This window comes from Panthera uncia (genome assembly GCF_023721935.1).
Source record: "Panthera uncia isolate 11264 chromosome A1 unlocalized genomic scaffold, Puncia_PCG_1.0 HiC_scaffold_17, whole genome shotgun sequence".
NCBI lineage: Eukaryota > Metazoa > Chordata > Mammalia > Carnivora > Felidae > Panthera > Panthera uncia.
In genome coordinates, this window is record NW_026057577.1 from 120,428,014 (window position 1) to 120,451,056 (window position 23,043).

At 39.1% G+C, this 23,043-nt stretch overlaps 1 protein-coding gene across 9 annotated transcripts in view; it reads left to right on the plus strand.

Annotated features, from left to right (window-relative positions):
- PRKAA1 (protein kinase AMP-activated catalytic subunit alpha 1) overlaps window positions 1-23,043 on the plus strand; it is a 46,243-nt gene that overhangs the window by 9,549 nt on the left and 13,651 nt on the right. The window contains exons 1-6 of one of the 9 annotated variants that reach the window (XM_049648723.1): window positions 36-121; window positions 1,546-1,669; window positions 1,967-2,057; window positions 17,529-17,670; window positions 19,282-19,375; window positions 19,809-19,853. In XM_049648723.1, the coding sequence (XP_049504680.1) occupies window positions 2,045-2,057; window positions 17,529-17,670; window positions 19,282-19,375; window positions 19,809-19,853 (294 nt within the window). In that variant the 5' untranslated portion in view covers window positions 36-121; window positions 1,546-1,669; window positions 1,967-2,044. Of the gene's footprint in view, window positions 1-6; window positions 122-1,545; window positions 1,678-1,966; window positions 2,058-3,741; window positions 6,216-17,528; window positions 17,671-19,281; window positions 19,376-19,808; window positions 19,854-23,043 lie in introns of those variants that run through there. The other 8 variants (XM_049648725.1, XM_049648724.1, XM_049648728.1 and 5 more) reach the window with 8 other exon arrangements.

The window sequence follows — 23,043 nt, forward strand, 5'->3', positions numbered from 1 at the left end:
AGACTCAGTTCCTGGAGAAAGATGGCGACAGCCGAGAAGCAGAAACACGACGGGCGGGTGAAGATCGGCCACTACATCCTGGGGGACACGCTGGGGGTCGGCACCTTCGGCAAAGTGAAGGGTGAGGACCCCCGCGGCAAGGGCGGGCCCCGGTCCGCGATCCGGGCCACTTCCGCCTTCCTCGCCTCTTCATCCTCCCCCCCGCCCCGGCGTTCCTCCTCTGCCGGGCTCGGCAGCCCCCGTCCGGGCTCCAGCGGGAGCGGAGCCCGCGGCCCCGCCGCGGGACTGCGGCGCGACCCTCCCCGGCGGGGTGGGGGTGGGGAGGGGACCGGTCGCCATGGCGACGGCGCCGCGGCCGGAGGGGCTCGCCCGTGCGAGGGGCGGGGATGCGGAGGTGCGAACTTTCCCAGGTGGGGCAGTCTGGCGCTGGGTGCAGGCGCTGGGGTCTCGGCGCCGAGCCCGGGCGAGAGGGCCTCCTGTTCGCTGGGGCTGTGCTCCCCGGGCTCAGGGCCGGCCCATCGTTTCCCCGGGAGTCCTCGGTATTGTCCGTATTTCCGTCCTCTTTAGGAGGTTCTCGACTTACCTGCCCCGGCTGATTCTCAAGTGTGAAATGTGTCGTTCCCCGCCTTCCTCCGCCCCCGCCCCCTCCCAGCTAAGCTTGCTTTGGGCTTAGCTTACGGAATTCAAAAAAGAGGGCCATCTCGTCCGGAAGGATGACTAATTTTTTTCGAAGCAGTTAATGAATATAAACTGGTCCTGTATTTGCGATGCATGGTTTATGTTTTGAATGCAGACTCCGTGCCTTTAGTGTTTCTGATTTATCAGTTTTGCAGTCTCTGTGTGCCAAACCTGGTAGGTAGTGCAGATGTTGCCTGCAGATAGTATTTATTAGCTCATTAATGTAGTTCGTTTCCATTTATTTGCACAGGATATTTTTAACAACTTAGTGCACATCATTTGAACTTTTTTAAGGAAAGTGGAATCTCTTATCCTTGTGTTTCAACACAATATTCTAGAAATAAACTTGATCTCCAGCCCACCAATTCTGGCACAAAAAGTGTTTTGTTTTTTTTTTTCTTTTTAAGTTTATTTATCTATTTTGAGGGGCAGAGAGAGAGAGAGAGAGAGACGGGGAGAGAGAATCCCAAGCCGGCTCCACGCTGTCAGTACAGAGCCACGTGCTCCATGCAAACCTGACATCATGACCTGAGGTGGAATCAAGAGTGAGTCCCTTAACTGATGGAGCCACCCAGGTGCCCATGGCACAAAAAGTTTAATTGCAAACCTTGTGAGACATAAGTTTTTTTTTTCTTTAAAATATTTGACTTTGTTATTAGGGAGGTAGAGGAAGAAAGCATGGAACTGATAAATATAATTCATGCATTGGCTTTGGATAGATAATAACCTGTGACTTGCATATACTGAGCTCTTGGTAAATATTTGACTTGAAAGAAAAAAAAAAAGTTGTGAAAGTCTGTGCAGTGAATTAACTAACTGAGCCTTGCTTTACCGGAGCTAAAATAAACATTTTCTGATTTTATCTAGGGATGGAAGAGGAGAACCCTTCCTTCTCTTGCTCTTTCTGAGTCATAGAACTGGAAAATTGCTGTATAGCCCACAGGGAAGCAACTGCCTAAGTCTTCTTATGAAAATCAGCAAGGCCAACAATGTAAGAAAGTAAGAAGCAAATGCCAGAATAGGGTAACAACAGCCATCAGGGTGGGTCTGTATTAGGCCAGTAAGATGTCTCTGTGCCCTTGAAGTTACTTATTTTGGGCTATGCTGTTTCTTTACTTGTTAGCAATCGCAAACTGCTTTTCCTTTTCAAGTATTTGTAAGACATGGTCATTAATGCCCCAAAATAGTCTTGATACCCTCACTCCTCCCAGGACTCTGCTTGGATTAGGATGCTCATCATTCTAATGTAGAACTGTGCAACGTCAGTTCTCATTTTCTTATTTGCTAGATGGCTTTTGGCATGGCAGATAGGAAAGCAAGAGGAAAATGTTCATGTTCTGGATTTGATCTGTGATGTGGCTGTAACATGAATCCCTCCAGTGAGTGCTGTTCTTTATCCTTCACTCTCTCACATGTGCCTGTCTTGAAGTACAAAATACTGTCAAAGTCAGCCTCTCCAAATGGACTAATATTGGCCAAATGTAGAAAGGCCAGTATTAGTCAAACAATCACATGTCTCATAGATAGGGTTAAATTTGTTCATAAATATATAAGTTGATATTAGTCAAAATCTTCAACCAGTGCTTTTTTCTTTCTTTTTTTTTTTTTTTAAGAGAGAGAGTGGGCATAAATGAGTGATGGGCAGAGAAAGGAGGGGGGAGAGAGAGAGAGAGAGAGAGAGAAGCAGGACTCATCCGAAGTGGGCCTGTGATTTTTTTTTTTTACCCAAAGCGGGGCACCTGAAGCAGGGCTCAAGCTCACGCATTGCAGGACTCGAACTCGCGAACCATAAGATCATGATGATCTGAGCTGAAATCAGATGCTTAACTGACTGAGCCACTCTCTTTCTGTGTTCTCTCTCCAAAGCAAGGAAACCTCAGCCTACCTCTCATGAGTCTCATTGGCTCATACAGTCCCTGGGGTCGGGGATGCCAGGTGCTTGTGTTCCTAAGTAGGTACCAGCAAGGGAGATAGCATTACTCTTGGGAGGACCGTGGCCCACTGTTAGATATGTGTGTGTGTGTGTGTGTGTGTGTGTGTGTGTGTGTGTGTGTGTGTTTGGTGGGGGCATCTTCTTATCTTCTTCTGAAGTACTTATTGGGAGACAGAATAAATACTTTACACAGAAATGGGTATTAATTGTTAGGAGAAAGAAAAGGGGGCCTAGATGCTCAGGGAGCAGGCAGAAATAACCTATGACAGTGGCGATGTTGGCAACTTTCACTAGCCTTAATTTGACAAGAATTTTTATGACTGCTACAATTAGCCATATATTTCAATGGAGTTAATTCAGAGTATATGCAGCTTTTAAAATTAGTTATACACTTTGGTAAATTTAACATAGAAAAGGAATGTAATAGAAGATGTGATACTGATATGCAGAAAAATTCCTGATATGATATTTCATGCTTAGAGGGACTGTGAATTTGCAGTGATTATTTTGTTTCTTATTACAGTCTAAAAAACTCCTTTGGTAACTTAATGCCAGCGTTTTGAGGGGAAGGTTTAAACAGACAACTCGGGTTGGTTTGGGATTATGCTTGAATTATCTTTTTTATTCCCAAGTTCTCTTTTTTTTCTTTCTTTTTCCTGGTTGTCAAGGTGTTAGTCTCCATTCCCGCACAGAGTCCACTCACTTTTCCCCTGGTACAACCATTATAAAAGCACAGATGAGCACAGTCATGTTATTGTTGCAGTAAATTAAAATGGCACTTTCTGTTAAGTTTTCCAAGAGAAGAGAAGATGGTCTTTTTAGTGGTGTAGGTGGTCTCTAGCAAATGAGTTGTTTATACATATAATCTATTAATTAAGTTGGTATTTTTCTACATAAAACTGCAGTTTCAGGTAAATAGGCCACTGTTCACTTTGTGAATGAATCACAGTAGAAGTTATTTAAAAATTTAAGGAGGGTGTGTCTGCTGTAACTCTTAATCTTGGGGTCATGAGTTTAAGGCCCTACATTGGTATGGAGCTTACTAAAAAAAAATCTTTAAGGACAAAAAACTATATATATATATATATATATATATATATATATATATATATACACACACACACACACACACACACACACACACCAGCATCGGTAGATCTCAAGTTTATAAGGGTAGGCCACAAAAAACAAAGAAGTAGAAGAACATGTACAGTCATGCTGTTTATATAATTTTTTTAAATTCTTTTTTGGGGGGTATTTGTTTATTTTTGAGAGAGAGAGAGCACGAGCAGAGGAGGGGCAGAGAGGGAGACACAGAATCCGAAGTAGGCTCCAGGCTCCTAGCTGTCAGCACAGAGCCTGACTTGGGGCTTGAACCCACGAACTGTGAGATCATGACCTGAGCCTAAGTTGGACGCTCTACCGACTGAGCCACTCAGGCTCCCCATATAAATTTTAAAGTCATGCAAAAACACTCAGACATTCCTAATGCGAGTAAATTGGTACAGTGTTTATTAAAGTTAACCCACCAATTCAACTTCTAGGAATTTATCTTATAGATACACTCCTATGTGAAATAATGAGTTATTCATTGATATATTGTTTATAGATACAAGAGGTTGAAAGTAACTTTTCTAATAGGATAGTAGTTAAATTATGGTCAGCTGTGCAGTGATACATCCTGCAAACGTTAAAAACAAAAGTAGGAGACTTTATATAATTTCGGGAACAATTTCTAAGGTGTATTTTTAGGGGGAGAAATACGGCTAGTCAAACAAATGTGTATAGTATACCTACCATTTGTGTATAAAAAAACAGGAGCCAAAAGGTATTTAAGTGTAACTACTTGCATATGTGTGGAGTGTTCCTTTAAAGATACACGTAAAACAGTTACATTAGTTGGTCAGTTACATTATATTAGATACACATAAAACAGCTACATTAGGTAGCAGGGGGACATTTCACTGTATATCCTTTTGTAGTGTTTAATGGTCTGGTGCAGGTATTACGTTTTGAAAAGAATGTATAAAGTTTGTAGAAATAAACATAGGGAAAACATTGTTAAAATATTGTTTATGTGTTCCTGTATGTGGAGCAGACAAACATTCAAGGTAGTGGTTACCTCTGGGAAGGGGGAGAGGAGCAAGGGATCTAGGAGGAGGCGTTCAGAGCTTCTCCTGCATTTGCATTTTTGCAGTGTTGTGTTGGCCGACTGGTGGTGGGTGGCACATGGCGGACATCTGGTTTGCCGTTTGGGATGCTTGAAGTGTTTTGTTAAGAAAACCTACCTTTCTCACATTTCCACCTTTTAAAACTCACTCCTCTCTAGGATTATTTCCCTTCTGCTTTAAGATACGAGATTTTCTGACTCTTAGAATTTTAGAGTTGGTAGCTAATCGTTGACGAATCTGCTGTTCGTGTGAGGGAGATGTGAATTCTGGGAGCCTGTGCTGTGAGTGGCCTACAAGCCTTCCATGGCAGAAATACCCGTTTCCATTTTGTTCAAAAACGGTATCTTAGCACTACTGGAAAGCAGTGACAGTCTCAAGAGCAAATTTTGAGCTTTGGGAGGGGTGTGTGGTTGACTTGATGCCTATTTTGCCGACAATAGGGTCCGCTTGTTACTGTTGACTGACTGTGTAGCAGCAGTTAATTTGGCTGCAACTGAGTTTAGTCAATGCAGAATCTTTTGCTTAGTTTTGAGAAAGCAGTTCAGAGTTTGATACCGTGCCAAACCTTTTTCCCAGTTCTGCAGAGATAGATGGTAGAATACGTAGGTCTTAAGACTCGGAGTCAGAAGACCTATCCCAACTTGATCATATAATAGCTTTACTTCATCGAATTACATAATCGCTCAGAGCCTCCTAATTACCTGTATCATAGGTTTGTTGTGAGGCTCAAATGTGATAATGTGTTTTTTTCCTAAGCTGTTATATACTATATTTTCAAAAGTTTTATGCTACTGAAGTTCTAATATTGAAGTTTGTTGGTAATTGGGTTCAAGGCAAATATTTGTTCCCATAATTAAGGAAAAGAACAGATTACCGTATCATAGCTTTAAATTACCAAGCTTTTGCTGGGAAGAAAGAGGAAGAAAGACAATATTCAGAAGGGCTATTGCCTACCCTAAAAGAGAAAATATTTGAGTCATCAGTGTTGGGACATTATTTGAAAACCTCAGAGGGAAAAGCCTGTATCCAAAGAAGACAGATTAAAAATGTTTAACTGGTTTCTCTACCCGGTGCTTCAGAGCCATTATTGTGTTAATATTCATAGTGCTTTCCCAAAAGGGAGAACATACATCCTGTCCCAAATGTGTCTTCTGTCCTAGTATATTGTAGGGCATACTTCATAAAATTCATTGTGATAATTTTAGTTTTATGATTTTTCTAGCCTATAGAAAATTCAAATTCCCAAATTAGAACATTGGAGAGGGGGCTGTAAGAGTTGACTCCTGATAGGCTGTGAAGGGGAGGACACAACTTCAAAATGCAGAAAACCATGGAGCTGGAACAAATAGCCTAGGAGTAAGAAGTCCTATCCTGCTAACTCCCACAGATGTCACTGTGTGAAGGCACAGAGGAGTAAATGACGCTCATACAAGGTGAACATTTGCTTGGTTCCCATTCATTTTGTACAGTGTATCCCATTTAAGAATTCTGGGCATGTGTAGTACAGATTAGAAAACCTGTTTTCAGAAAAGATTACTTTTGTTAACTTGTTAATTTTAATGGTGAATTTCAAATATGAGAAAAAACTATTCGTTTCCTAGGGCTGCAGTAACAAAGTACCACAAACTGAGTGGTTTAGAACAACAGAAATTTATTCTTTCATAGTTCTGGAGGCCTAAAGTCCGAAATTAAGGGGTTTGTAGGGTTATACTCCTTCTGAAGGCTCTTGGTGAGAACCTTTTCCTTGCCTTTTCCAGCTTTTGGTGGCTCCTGGTGTTTCTTAGCTTGTGGTAGCAAAACTGTAGTCTCTGCCTTTGTCTTCCAGTGGCCTCCTGTAGGTGTGTCTGTGTTCTCTCTTCTTATTTAGGACAACATTCATTAAATACAGAACCCACTCTAAAGCTAGGATGATTTCATTTTGAGATCCACACCTGATTACATTTGCAAATACCCTATTTCCACATAAGATCACATTCTGGGCTGTAGGGGCACTATTCAACCCACTACACTTGCCATTTTATATGCTTTTGGTTTTATGATCTTGGTTTCTCCCTTATAATACTTTAATGTTTGAGAGACTTTTTAAAACTTTTTGAAAACAATGTTTATTTATTTATTTTGAGAGAGAGAGAGAGAGAGAGTGCGCGTGTGAGCGAGCACACACGTGTTCGTGTGCTCTTGTGAGCAGGGGAGGGGCAGAAAGAATCCCAAGCAGGCTCCATGCTGTCAGCACAGAGCCCAACGTGGGGCTTGATGTTACAAACTGAGATCATGACCTGAGCCAAAATCAAGAGTCGGACGCTTAACTGACTGAGCCACCCAGGTGCCTCAGTTTTTGAGAAACTTTCAGTTGGTTTGCTAGAATGAATAAAGTGTGTTCTTGGTATCTTGTCTTAAAATGTTGAAATTGATGAGGCAGGTTTTTGGTAGATTGAATTAATTTTCTAGTACAGGAAAAAGATCACAGGAGCGGTGCCAGACACATAGTAGGTGCAGGTACTCAACTATTTCTTCTTTTTTTAATTTTTTATTTATTTTTTAAATTTACCTCCAAGTTAGTTATCATATAGTGCAACAATGATTTCAGGAGTAGATTCCTTAATGCCCCTTACCCATTTAGCCCATCCCCCCTCCCACAACCCTTAGTTTGTTCTCCGTATTTATGAGTCTCTTATGTTTTTGTCCCCTTCCCTGTTTTTATATTATTTTTGCTTCCCTTCCCTTACGTTCATCTGTTTTGTCTCTTAAAGTTCTCAGATGAGTGAGGTCATACGATTTTTGTCTTTCTCTGACTGACTAATTTCCCTTAGCATAATACCCTCCAGTTCCATCTACGTAGTTGCAAATGGCAAGATTTCATTCTTTCTGATTGCTGAGTAATACTTCATTGTACAAATATACCACATCTTCTTTATCCATTCATCCATCGATGGCCATTTGGGCTCTTTCCATACTTTGGCTCTTGTTGATAGTGCTGCTATAAACATGGGGGTGCACGTGTCCCTTCGAAACAGCATATCTGTATCCCTTGGATAAATACGTAGTAGTGCAATTGCTGGGTCGTAGGGTAGTTCTATTTTTAATTTTTTGAGGAACCTCCATACTGTTTTCCAGAGTAGTTGCACCAGTTTTCATTCCCACCAGCAGTGCAAAAGAGATCCTCTTTCTCTGCATCCTTGCCAACATCTGTTGTTGACTGAGTTGTTAATGTTAGCCATTCTGACTGGTGTGAGGTGGTATCTCATTGTGGTTTTGATTTGTGTTTCCCTGATGATGAGTGATGTTGAGCATTTTTCTTGTGTTGGTTGGCCATCTGGATGTCTTCTGTATAGAAGTGTCTATTCATGTCTTCTGCCCATTTCTTCACTGGATTATTTGTTTTTTGGGTGTTGAGTTTGAGAAGTTCTTTACAGATTTTGGATACTAACCCTTCATCTGATATGTCGTTTGAAATGTCTTCTCCCATTCCGTTGGTTGCCTTTTAGTTTTGCTGATTGTTTCCTTCGCTGTGCAGAAGCTTTTTATTTTAATGAGGTCCCAATAGTTCATTTTTGCTTTTGTTTCCCTTGCCTCCAGAGACATGTTGAGTGGTACTCAACTATTTCTTAATGAACAAAGTTTTAGAATAACTCTTATTGGCATGTGAGAATTCAGTCTATTATTCTTTTCAAAACTGTGAGCCTATAAATTAAGGATTCCTCTGATATGTTCAACTTCTTAGACTTATCCTTTATTAAAAGGATATCTGTATCTGTATCTGTATTATTATACTATGTAATGCCCTTTTAGGATTATCTTTTTAGGGGTGCTTGGGTGGGTCAGTTGGTTAAGCGTCCGACTTCAGCTCAGGTCATGATCTTGCAGTCTGTGAATTCCAGCCTGCGTTGGGCTCTGTGCTGACAGCTCAGAGCCTGGAGCCTGCTTAGGATTCTGTGTCTTCCTCCCTCTCTCTCTCTGCCCCTCCCCTGCTCATGCTCGCTCTCTCTCTCAAAAATAAATAAAACAATAAATTTAAAAAAAGGATTATCTTTTTAAAAAAGTTATCATGGGGTACCTGGATGGCTCAGTTGGTTAAGTGTCCGACTTCGGCTCAGGTCATGATCTGACGGTTCCTGGATTCGAGCCCCACGTCGGGCTCTGTGCTCACAGCTCAGAGCTTGGAGCCTGCTTCATATTCTGTGTCTCCCTCCCTCTCTGTTCCTCCCCAGCTCACAGTCTGTCTTTCTGTCTGTCTCTCAACAATACATAAACATTTTTAAAAAATTTAAAAATAGCTTTATAAAAAAATTAAAAAGTTATCACATTTCACTTACTGTTTTGGGGAAAGCACAAGTTTTTGAGCTAGATCTGGGTTCATGTTTTGATTTTACTAACCACCAGCTATAGGCCTTTGGGCAAGTTATTTCATCTTCCTGTGCCTCAGTTACCTGTCAAGTGTTGCTAATAGTATCAGTCTTCCAGAGTTGGTTAGAGTTAGAGGGTCAGTAGGTTTGGACACAAAGTGGCTGTGTCATCATGCCTATTAATTACTAAGTTGTGTATCTTAATTAAATTGTTATGTGTTGCAAATCAATTAGATTTATATTTAAAAATAGTATTTGTTTACAAAAATGTGATTTAAGCTGAGTCAAATTACTCTGCGCTCTTCTATGACTGAATAAGCGTTCCTATAGTTTTTAGGTATTAGGTGAAATCACCGTCAAGGACTTGGTGCCAAGTGTATGTGTCTAGCACTAATATGTTGAAAATTAACCAAAGTCAGGAAAGGGTCGAACTTTGGAAGCTAGAAGTCTCAGGATTGATGGTTGATGGAAGGGGGAAGGATGGAGCAGGTTGGTGGAATTGAAGCTTATGAAGATGGGAGCTAGATGGATAGAAATCATAGCTATTAATTATTTAGCACTTATGTGCTTAAAGGGATGCTACTGACTCTAAGTGGATAAGGGGCACAAATCAAAGAGCTGAGATAATTGGCCGTGTGTGGATTAAACCAGAAAATTTAGAGCTGATTAGATAGGTAGAGGGGGCAGGTCTGGGAGCGATTGAAAATAAGTAGCCCTAAATGGTAATAGCCACCATTTATTCATCAAGCATTTACTGTGCTGGACACTATGGAAAGTGCTTTACAAACCCTACCTCATGTATTCCTTATAGTCACCCTTGTGTATGTGGTATTCTTATTTTTACAGACAACTGAATAGAAGGTTGAAGTTACTTAACTTTCCCAGGTCAAACATTTAGTAAATACCTTCATACACAGAACCCAGGTCTGTGTGACTACAAAGTCTATGCTTTGTACACAGACTGCCTTCTTATGTGAAAGGAGAATGGGGCATTCAACCTGTTACTGAAAAATGTGAATCTAACACCCATCGTTTTTTCTTTTTTTTCTTCCCTTTGGGATTTTTGAATTGTAAAGAATATAAAACAGTACGTAAAATATGAAAACCCACTATAGAATAACTTTTAATTTTGGTACATTATCATTTTCTTTTTTTTTTAATTTTCTTTTTTATTTTTTAAAATGTACATCCAAATTAGTTAGCATATAGTGAAACAGTGATTTCAGGAGTAGCTTCCTTAATGCCCCCTACCCATTTAGCCCACCCCTGCCTCCCACAACCCCTCCAGTAACCCTCAGTTTGTTCTCCATATTTAAGAGTCTCTTATGTTTTGTCCCCCTCCCTGTTTTTATATTATTTTTGTTTCCCTTCCCTTGTGTCCATCTGTTTTGTCTCTTAAAGTCCTCATATGAGTGAAGTCATATGATTTTTGTCTTTCTCTGACTGACTAATTTCACTTAGCATCATACCCTCCAGTTCCATCCACGTAGTTGCAAATGGCAAGATTTCATTTTTTTGATTGCCGAGTAATCCTCCATTGTGTATATATACCACATCTTCTTTATCCATTCATCCATCGATGGCCATTTGGGCTCTTTCCATACTTTGGCTATTGTTGGTAGTGCTGCTGTAAACATTGGGGTGCACGTGCCCCTTCAAAACAGCATACCTGTATCCCTTGGATAAATGCCTAGTAGTGCAATTGCTGGGTCGTAGGGTAGTTCTATTTTTAATTTTTTGAGGAACCTCCATACTGTTTTCCAGAGTGGCTGCACCAGCTTGCATTTCCAGGCACATTGTCATTTTCATAGAAATATTTTTGGTATAGGTAGACAATGTAGAATACATATGTTTTTGTTTGCTCTTTTCATGATTATAAGAACATTTTCTATAGTCTTCCTCTGAGAGAGAGTTGGAATAACAATGTATTAAACTGTTCTCTAAAATTGGTCATTTAGTCTTTTCTTAAATAAAACACTATAATAAAAATAATTATGTACATGTTAAAATGTACTTAATTCTAAGTTAAATTCCGAGGAACTATATAAAAATATATATATCACTCCTTCTCTTAAAAAATTTTTTTTAGGGGCGCCTGGGTGGCGCAGTCGGTTAAGCGTCCAACTTCAGCCAGGTCACGATCTCGCGGTCCGTGAGTTCGAGCCCCGCGTCAGGCTCTGGGCTGATGGCTCGGAGCCTGGAGCCTGTTTCCGATTCTGTGTCTCCCTCTCTCTCTGCCCCTCCCCCGTTCATGCTCTGTCTCTCTCTGTCCCAAAAATAAATAAAAAACGTTGAAAAAAAAATTAAAAAAAAATTTTTTTTAAATGTTCATTCTTGAGATAGAGCATGAGTGGGGGAGGGGCAGAGAGAGAGGGAGACCCAGAATCCCAAGCAGGCTCCAGGTTCTGAGTTATCAGCATAGAGCCTGACGCAGGGCTCAGACCCACAAACCGTGAGATCATGACCTGAGCCAAACTCGGACGCTTAACCAACTGAGCCACCCGGGTGCCCCAAAATCACTCTTAATGCGGTCTAGTATATCAGCTGTCTTTTTCTTCCCCTGAAATGTTTCTATTGGTTTGCCAGCCATGAAAAAGGAATTAGTGCACTAATTTTCCCTTAAAAAAACAAACTGATCATGTACCCTGCTTATTTACTTAGCTGTGTGTGTGTGTGTGAGAGAGAGAGAGACAGAGAGGTTGAATTTGATCTCTACAGTGGCTGTTACGACACCTTTCTCCTCCCTGTTACTGTTCAATTTTTGTTTGAATACTATTTGTACAGTCATACTTCTGTGATTTCTGTTGTTTCAGAAATGAAGATATGCCTCTATTTCTTCTAAGTAATCTCTAATTTGATGAAATGCTCAGGTATTAGAACAATGTCTTTAGTCGTACTTTGGTTATTGGTTTCGTTCTGTTTACTTACTCTTCTTTTACTGGGGAGGGACTTCTATTATTCATAGGTGGAATAGTATTTATTCTCTACTCGCTATTACTCATGAGTTGAATTTCACTTGATTTCCTGTTCTTTGTCTATCAGCATCCATCCTTTGAGTGCTAATTTTGATTTCTTCCTAATTTTTGGTATGTTTACAATAAAATTTTCTCATATTTTTACAACTTACTGCTTTCTAATTGTTGTAAAATTCATCTTGCTCTGCTCTTCCTTTTATATTTCCTTTTTTGTTTAAAATATTTTATTTTATTTATTAAAAATTTTTAAAAATATTTGTTTTTGAGAGATAGAGAGACAGAATGTCTCGGTGGAGGAACAGAGAGAGAGGGAGACACAGTCTGAAGCAGGCTCCAGGCTCTGAGCTGTCAGCACAGAGCCCAAGGTGGAGTTCCAACCTGCAAACTGTGAGATCATGACCTGAGCTGAAGTAAGACGCTTAACTGACTGAGCCACCTAGGTGCCCCTTTATTTTTATTTTTTTTAAATGGGCTTAACGCCCAGTGCAGAGCCCAGTGCAGGGCTTGAACTTAAAACCCTGAGATCAAGACCTGATCTGAGATGGAGAGTAGGACGCTTAACTGACTGAGCCACCCAGGCACTCCTTAAAAGATTAAAATCTTTTAAAATAATGTAAACATAAATGTTTGAGTAATTTCTACACCCAGTGTGGGTTCGAACTTACAACCCTGAGATCAAGAGGCACATGCTCTACTGACTGAGCCAGCCAGATGCTCTGTAACTTCTGTATTTCTTATCACCTTGTGATAGTTCATTTTTTCTACAACATTCATGTATTCTTGGGTTCATGTTTTAAATGTTCATGTTTTAATTAATGTCTGTTCTTCTTGCTTTATTCTTTTGTACTTTAAAAAACTTTTTGGTTTTTCCTACCTTACAGTTATTTTGGTCATCTTCAGAGGCCAGGAAGGTCCCAGGGACCCAGGTTGCTTTTGGTCAGTTCTGTTTTCTGTGGCAATGTTAACTGGTATGTAGCAGATGTTCAGTACATGAAATGAATTTGAAAGAATACTTTGAGTCTCTATTGCAGTTCCTTCTTTAATGATAGAATGCACATCTGGAGTTTTGATAAGACCCATTGTTTTTTGGGTGCCTGGGTGGCTCAGTTGGTTGAGTGACCTACTCTTGATTTTGGCTCAGGTCATGATCCCAGGGTCATGGGATCCCTGACATGGGATCAAGCCTTGCGTCAGGTTCCATACTGAGTGTGAAGTCTGCTTAAGATTCTCTCCCTGTCTTCCTCAGCCCCTCTACTTTGTGCATGCTCTCTTTAAAAAAAAAAAAAAAAAAAAAAAAAAAGACTCTGTTGTTGCATAGTTAATCTGGGTTGAGATTAAGTTGAGCAGGGTATCCTATGAGAGGAGACTGGTTGATTTGTGATGAATTGGGAGTTCAGTCCCAAATGGATTCTGCTTTAACATTCCTTCTGATTCAGAGTCTGCCAGTAGTATCCAGTATTGTGGCTATTTCCCAGTCCTGTTTCAGCTATGCAGTTAATGGGAGAGAGTTTCTACTAAGCCATTGCTTGGAGATTTTGGGGGTAGTTCAGACAGATGAGATTACTACTTCAGGTATCAATAAACTAGGTCTCAACAAACTAAGATACTTCCTGAATTAGGGTTTAACAGTCAATTTGACTGCACTTAATCACATCTGATTGGTGTAGGAGATTGGAGAAAGCCTTATCCAAAATTAGAATGTGCTTCCAATTTTCAGTCCCATTTCAGCTGTGATTATAGGTTTTTCTTTGTTACTGATTTCATGTGTATTTTAATTAGTTTTTGATGGAAGTATGTCCAGTGTATTCCTATTCTACCATCTTTCAGGAAAGTTCTATATTTTCTTAGCCGTGGGTGGTTTTGAGATTAGTCAAGCTATACAAATGGTGGTTATAAGAAAATTTAGAGATTCCATTTACATTGTAGTAGTTTGAAACTGGCATTTTTGATTCTGTGATAATGCTTTGGGTTAGGGTAGACTATGTTGCAGTTGTATATTTGTTCACTTGCTGGGAAGATGTACATTCCAGAGGTATTGTGCAGGTTAAAGAATCTGGACAAAGTAGGAGGTGAATTTAGGTGATAAATTGTATTTTTGAGAAGGAATGAGACTTACTGTGACTTAAACAGTTTTCTTGGAGTCTTAATGCTTTTTTCTGCAAGTGTGAAATACCTGTATAACTTACCTTGGATTTAATATTATTAATTAAAACATTTAAGGAAAATAGCAAATGCTTAAAAAAATTCGAAGTAATTAGAAACTACCCCATCCCCTGACCTTCTCAACTGAAGGGAGCGTGGGGGGCAGAGAAGCCCATCACTCATTGTCTTGGTTGGCCTGGTGGGGGGGAAGATGTTGAATTATTGAAAACCATTGGACTAGATGATCTGTAAAGTTCTCTTTAGTTCTAAAATTTTATTGTTAAGTCACCAAGAGCACCTATTAAGTGAGGAGCAATCAGTGAGTTTTGTCTTTAGAAAGCTAATTTAATTATCTTGTTGCTCCCCTGCTTAAAAACATGCAGTGGTTCATAATCCTTGAGGGTTTCTAAAGGGTGGGCAAGCTCAACTCCATCCCAAATCCCAGATCAAGCAGGAAAGCCTATTTAGATTGGAATAGTGAGAAAAAGTCTTTGTTTAAAATAATGTTTTAAACACAAGAAGTTTAAATCTTTTTTAAAAAAACTTATTTAGTTTGAGAGAGAGAACACACGCTCATGTGTGCATGCATGAGCAGGGGAGAGGCAGAGAGAGAGAGGGAGAGAGAGAATCCCAAGCAGGCTCCATGCTGTCAGTGCAGAACCCAAGGTGGGGCTCGATCCCACGATCTTGAGATCACAACCTGAGCTGAAATGGAGAGTCAGATGTTTGACCGACTGCCACCCAGGCACCCCTAAACACAAGAAGTTTAAATTATCAATATTGAGTTTTCAACTTGGAAATGATAAAAAGTATCATAATTACCTGCTAAGGGCTGCCATAACAAAATACCTCAGCCAGAATGGCTTGAACAGCAGTTTATTTTCTTACAGTCTGGAGGCTAAACATTGGAGATCAAGGTTTCAGAAGGGTTGATGCCTTCTGAGGCTTTCTCCTTAGCTTGCAGATGGCTGCCTCTTCCCTGTGTCCTCCCAGGGTTTCCCGTGTGAACCCCTGCTCTCTCTCTCTCTCTGTGTACAGATTTACTCTTATAAAGATACACCAGTCAGGGGGTATTCAGACCTACCTGATCTATTTCAACAGTCACTTTTTTACAGGCCCTATTTCCACGTACTGTCACATTCTGAGAGGGAGGGTTCCAACATGAATTTCGGGGGGAGACACAATTCAGCACATAACATACATAAATAACTAAGAAGGAATTTCTTATTTATCATTACCTTTGCCTTTCAGTTGGTAATTACCAAGATCACCAGGGAAAGCTCTCAGCTATTGGTCTTGGTCTTACAAACTATGTTCTACTTTAGAAGACAGCATTTTCTTCCTAAAAAGCTAAAACCCTAAACCACTTATTAAAAAAAAAATTGATACATGTATATTTCAAAAAGTCAAATAGTGCTAAGAGGTGTATTTATAAAACAATTCCTTACCCACACTCTCAACTCTTAGCTGTTTTTTCTTGTATTTATCTCTAGGTTGTTGTTTTTTTTTAAACCTCCATATTTCAAATTGATCCATGCATGTGTACAAACTATTTCTTAATTCTTGTCAGATTTTTATTGTTGTTGTTGAGTTTCTGTTAGAGTAGATATGGATTTCAGTTCTCTTACACCTTTTCCTCTACACCCTCATTCTCCTAATAATTATATCATAGTTAAAAAACCCTACATTTAGCATTTCATAATTGTGACTGTGTAAAAACTGTGTAAAAATTATATCATAATTAAAAAACCCTACATTTAGCATTTCATAATTGTGACTGTGTAAAAACTATTGCCAAGGCAATACTGTGACTATATATATTTTTTAAATGTTCATTTATTTTGAGAGGGGGCTGGTAGAGAGAGAGAGGGAGACAGAGAATCCCAAGCAGTTTTCATGCTCGGTGTGGAGTCCATTGTGGGGCTTGATCTTATGACCCCAAGATCATGACCTGAGCTGATATCAAGAGTTGGATGCTCAACTGAGCCACCCAGGTGCCCTGTGACTATATTTTCTTACATTACTTTTCATTTTTCCTGGAGTTATTAAGTTAACCTTGGTTTGTCCATTTTCTTAGTTTTCTTTAAACCTGAGGCTAAATTTCCTGTATCTTCAAATGCTTTTGTAAAATCTCTCTCAATACAGCATTCCAAACTTTCAAACCTATAAAATAATTTATCTGCCCCCCCCCCCCACCCCCCCCCAATCTTGGCTCCTCTGTCACGTTTCTGTCTGGATTTGTTGCCTCTAGGCCTTCTACACATCTGTTACCTAGGACTTTGCTTCATTACCATATTGGAGATCTCTTAGTTTTTCTCCTATATTTGATCCCTTCTTTAGTGGATATTATCTTTCTTCATTTTCTTCCTAATTTTGATAGAATATATATTCTCTAGTAGGTTCTAGGGAAAGGGTAAATAAAAGCTAAAATTTTGGAGACTAAATCCTATTATTACCATTGATTATCTGGGCATAGCATTCAGAATTGAAAGAAAATCACTGAAATTTTTTATTCTTGGGGCACTTGGGTAGCTCAGTTGGTTAAGCGTCCAACTTTGGCTCAGGTCATGATCTCATGGTTTATGAGTTTGAGCCCTGTGTTGGGCTCTGTGCGGACAGCTCTGAGCCTGGAGCCTGCTTCAAATTCTGTGTCTCCCTCTCTCTCTCTCTGCCCCGCCCCTGTGCACACTTTCTCTCTCTCTCAAAAATAAAAACATTAACATTTTTTTTTTTAATTTTATTCTTAAAAATAGAAATGGCATGCTCATGAACTGAAATTTGAATGGTTCAAGGGGTTATGGAGAGGGAGGGGGAGTGTGTTTGTGGCATGAGGGCATTTTGGGGGATGGTGGAACTATTCTGTATTTGATTCTAATGGTGGCTTTACCAGTTACTATATGTTCAACTTCATAGAACTGTTCACCAAAAGCAAAAAGTTCAGTTTTTTTTTTTTTTAAAGTTCAGGTTGTATGTATGATAGCTTAAGAATTAAAAAAATCAGAATTTAAAAGTGCAAAAAAGTATATAGCAAAAAGGAAGTCTCTTCTTTCTCTCTGTGTTAGCTTTCCAGTTTTCCTTTCTGGAAGAAACCACCGTTGCCAGTTTCTTATGTATTCTCCCACTTAATCACTCTTGAACATGTAAACAACATTTAGAGGCAAATCAGGTAGAATTGAAAGGAACTTAAATTTGCTCAGTATTTTCTGAGAGTGCAAACTCTTAGAATACATGTAAATATGTTATTAATCAAGCCTGGCACTAACTGGTAAAATTATTTCTCCTACAGTTGGCAAACATGAATTGACTGGGCACAAAGTTGCTGTGAAGATACTCAATCGACAGAAGATTCGAAGCCTTGATGTGGTAGGAAAAATCCGCAGAGAAATTCAGAACCTCAAGCTTTTCAGGCATCCTCATATAATTAAACTGTAAGAACTGATTGTATGAAATGTAGTCATATCATTTTAAAATAATTTTTGTTAACCAACTTACTCTGACAAGTGAGAAGGATGACTGACATTTCTTGAATCTTCCCTCAAGATTTAAAGATTTTTGCCTGTTCATGTATTTATCTATATCTAACCCTGTTCTTGGTCACCTAAGCCTGTGTTCATGTTTTGCCCTTGTGCTTATCAGCTGTTACCTTTCTCATTCTTTCTTGTCTTCTGGACATGCCTTTCTGATAGATAACTTTCTGTGTCCCTGTTGCTGTAGAACCAACAATGATTTGCTAGTAAAAACTCTTGACATCCAAATTTCCACATGATGTCACTTAGCCAGTAGAAAGGGTGTTCCCCTGTACTGCTTATATCTGAGAAAACAAATAATGACCGATAAAATTTTAGGACTCCAGTATTTCAGAAGGGCAGTGATATTATGGTTGTTTTACAGTGGCCAATTGTAGGGTCTCCATATAACTTACTTATTGCTCAGTTTTCTCATGCGGGCTGTCAGTGACAACTGCTTAGCTTTTGTACTGAATGAGCTGACTCAAAATTTGTTTCACTCTCCTCTCTTCTCATTTGCTGAGGTGCTGTAGTTTTAAGTGCTGTCCATATGCTGATGACTTCTCCATACACATCTCCTGCTTTGTTACCTCTTCCCCTAACTCCAGATCCCTCACTCACTGCGTACTTCACATCCCCATGGGGATGCTAGAGCTGAACTTTCTGTTACCCTCCACCAAGCCTGCTCTTCCCACAGCTGTCACCCTCTGTGAATATCCAGTTCCTTAGGGCAGAGACTTAGGAACCATCCTGAACTTCCTGTCATCCATTCCATTTCTTTCTTCAAAATCTATCTAGAATCCGAGTGTTCCTCAATTCCTTCATTACCATCAGCCTAGTTTGAGCCACTGTCATCTCTGTCACAGACTCCTGCAGTAGACTATTGCTTCCACGTTTGCCATCCCATCAGTTCTTCATGTTGTTGCCATAAATTAAAGTTTCCTTTTTAAGAGATCAGATCACATGACTACTTTGCTTAAAACCTTTAATAGCTTTGCATCTCCCTTAGAGTAGAAGTCAGGCCTCATTGTGGTTTGTAAGGTTCTGTCCTCTGGTCTCCAGTTAGCTTTTTGAGTCTACATCCTATTTCTTTCTGCCAGCTCACTCTGCTCTAGCCGTCTTACCATTCCTCAAACATGCCAGACAGACTTGTACCTCGGGGCCTTTGCACTTGCTGGCTCACCTTCTTCCTAGATTGTGGTATGGTTTGCTCCCTTCCATCAGGTTCTGCTCAAATGTTACTTTATTGGACAGTAGTCCTTCCTTAAATGCCCTGTGTGAGAGGTTCCTCGTAGTTTGTTTTATTTCTCTTCATAGCAAGTTCTACCACCTGAGATATTGCTTATTTATTTAGTGTCTGTTTCCTGGCTCCTGGAACATGAACTCCATGAAGGCAGAGAATTTGTTTTGTTCCCTGCAGCTTTTCCCGGATTCTAGCACAGTGCCTGCTATATTATAGGCACTTAGTAAATATTTACTGAATGATGAATATACATGTTTTAATATTGGTAGATAAATGTTTTCTCTCACCAGGTACCAGGTCATCAGTACACCATCTGATATTTTCATGGTGATGGAATATGTCTCAGGAGGAGAGCTATTTGATTATATCTGTAAAAATGGAAGGGTAAGCAGTTCTGATTTAATCCTGTATATATTTTGTAACTCCCCTTATTCCTTACTAGCTTCAAGATGTCAGAGAGCAATTTTGTTAAGAGGTCTACTTAATAACCAGTTTCCTTAGTCATATATTTGTCTAGAATCATAGACGATTTAGAGTTAGAAAAGACCTTAAAGACTATTTCCTTAGTCTACTTACATGGAAGTGGAAGCTGAGACTCACGATTTATAGATTTACTCAAGGTCACATGATTTATTAATGACAGAATTGGATTGAGACCCCAGAACTCATGATCCTCCAACTCATGCTTTTGGGGTATACAAATACTTGTAATATATATCTTGAAGTATATATTTAATCCTTACAAAACATATTAAAGATCTAGGCCTTGCTAGTCACCCCTAGCCACATTTAAATTGCATTCATTTTTTGGTTTCAGAAATCTGATGTACCTGGAGTAGTAAGAACAGGCTCCATGAAGGAGGTAGGAATTAGACTTAAAGAATTTAGAGTTGGAAGGAACTTTAGAAGATATTTTGAACAGTTTCTTAAGTTACGGACATAAAAAGTAAACACTGCCCCTCCTGCCCATGTTTTTCTCATACCCAGGTTATGTGGTATGGCTAAAACCTCTTTCTAGAAGAGCTGTGTCTAGCAGTGAGAAGCCATTTTTTTTCCCTCTCAATCTAAAGTTCTTTATATCATTCACTCATTTGTTCTATGTAGCATATCTATTTACTTTCATCAAAATCAAACTCATTAACCAAGTTAATTTTGATTTTACCATTTTTTAACATGGTTCATTTCAATTTTCAGGTATTCCACTTCTCTATACAGTGTACCCCCTCCCCCCATGCTATGCTATGCCTGGAAAAATGGAAACAGGCACAAGTTGGATTGGTATCTTGTTTTCTTATCTTTTCCATTTGTCATTTCTTGGTCATTTTTCTTCTGTGGTATATTAAAATTTCAGCTGTTGGGGTGCCTGAGTGGCTCAGTCAGTTGTGTCCGACTTTGGCTCAGGTCATGGTCTTGTAGCTGGTTAGTTTGAGCCCCACATCAGACTCTGTGCTGATAGCTCAGAGCCTGGAGCCTGCTTCTGATTGTGTCTCTCTCTGCCCCTCCCCCACTCACGCTGTGTCTCTGCCTCTCTCTCAAAAATAAACATTTAAAAAATTTTAAATTTCAGCTGTCATATTTTCTATTTCAAAGATCTTGTTTTCTGAAATTTTCTTTTTTCTTTAGATTTTTTTTTAAAGTTTATTTATTTATTTTGAGAGAGAGAGCAAGTGTGCAGGTATGCACATGTGGGAGGGGCAGAGAGAGAGAGGGAGAGAGAGAATCCTAAGCAGGTTTCATGGAGCCTGATGAGTGAGATCTTGACCTGAGCTGAAATCAAGACTTGGACGCTTAACTGACTGAGCCATCTAGGCGCCTCTGAAATTTTCTTTTTTAAATAGCCAGTTCTGCTCCACAGATATAATAACCTTATCTGTCTAAGGATAATAATTAGTTGTTTTTTTTTAAGGTTTTAATTTTAATTCCAATGTAGTTAACATGCAGTGTTATATTTGTTTCAGGTGTAAAATACAGTGATTCAACAATTCTGTACCTTACTTAATCAGTGCTCAACATAAGTGTACTCTTAATCCCCATCACACTTTCACCCATTCCTCCCACCTCTGGTAACCATCAGTTTGTTCTCTGTAGCTAAGAGTCAACAGTTGTTACTTACTTACTTACTTAGTTACTTACTTATTTATTTATTTATTTATTATTTAAGTTTTCCTCTGTTCCCTGCATTGTTACTGTACCTTTTGTGCTCCCTGTTCTTTTTTTTTTTTTTTTTTTTTCCTGTTCATTTTATTGGTCTCTGTCTTTTGTAAAGGCCCTTCCTCAGATATCTGGTGATTCTTGGTTGTCCACTTATATTTGAGTGAGGTACTAAATGCCAAGCTCATGTAGGTGGAACTTAATGATTGGTGAGCCTTCCCATAGGTGGAATAGGTAGGGATCTGTCCATTTTGTTAGGGTGCACCAAATACCAGTAATTTCAAATAGTTTTCCTTAGATCAGAGGGTTGCTCTGGAAGCAATGTTCCAATTTCCTTGAGGGTATTAGCTTAGCTTGCAGTTCTCTGAGAGCTGAATTGGGAAGAGGCCTGCAAGTCTCAGTAGTTAGTATGTTGACTTTCACTTAATCCCTGTGTTTTCCTTCGGGCGCCTCATGCCTGCCTTGGTGTCCTTGAGAACAGAGCTGGTTTGGTCTTACTCAAGAGCAAATCATGGGTCTTATTCCCCCGTAGGGGTGAATTTAAAACTTCAACCAATTGTCCTGCTTTCGGTCCACCTCTCATTTCTCCCTTCACGAATTTCCAAGGTTTCTAATTTCTAAGCTTTTCCAGAGTTCTGTGTGCAGGCTAGTTTATTATTGGTTTCCACCCTGCAGGCTTAAGGTTTCCGCTTTCTCTGTTTGGTCAAGTCTTCATCGTTCATCCACTCTATAGCTTGGTGACTCCTTCTGATTTTACTGTTGTCACTTTTCTTGCTCTTTTCGTCTTTTTATGCTAATGTCCTTTTAGTGATGTTTGAAGGTGTGGAGACAAAAGATTCAGTCTACCATGTTTAACTGCAAATATGCTTTAACTTTTCTAACTTTCCTTTGGAGACTTCTCCTTTTTCATCTTTTGTACTGTATTTATTGTTAATATGGTATAATTTTCATTTTTGTAGTCTGTTTAGTTAATTTACCTATTATATTTTGTTTAATCAATTAAGTTTTATTTCACATTTAGAACACATTCTTTTTTTCATTTAGTATATTTAATATAAAGTTGTGTTAAAAAAAGTGAACCTACATTTCTTCTAGAAATAAATGTGTTAGATTATTAGCAGGTTATTTTCTCTAGAGGAAGGGTGTCTCATTGTACTTCATTAGTTTTAATTTTGCTTTCAAAAGAAATTACTAGTTCACCTTTTCTCCCAGATTGTCCATGCCATTTAAAGTGTAGAAGTCTGGCTTCAGAATGCTAATTTGTGACCTCTGTTAGAAAATTGCATATTATAGAGAATTAATAGGCTATTTATTAAATATGACTTCATGGGTACAGGCTCATCCAAATAATGGTTATAGCTTTGGGGAAAAAAATCCTAAAACAAGACAATATGGATAAATGGATAAATGGAAGTTCTTAAAGAATATTTTTTAAAATGTTAGTTCCTGCATAAGATAATTTTTTAAGAAAACAGACTAAAGATACATGTTTTTATATTTTATAAAACAAATGAATTAAGGTTTTTCTTTTGTTAAAACTAAAAAGTCTTTATTTCAGGACATATAACTTGATTGCTTGCTAATTCATTAACAGTCTTGAATGTTACTTCCTCATATAGTCTAAAATAGTATCACCCACCCCAACATAATTCTGTGCCCTTATTCTGCTTTATTTTTCTTAAAATACTCCTTAATGGTCTCTTTATTTCTTTATTGTCTATTTTCATCAACTAGATTAAGAGCCTTTGTTTTATTCATTGCTGTATCTTGAGTGCCTAGAACTGCTTGGCACACTAAAGATGTTCAATAAATATTTGTTAAAGGAATGAAGGATTAAATGTTTCCAGTGTATAGGAGAAAACATACCTAGTTTCAAGGAGAAGTTGAAACTATTTGAAATA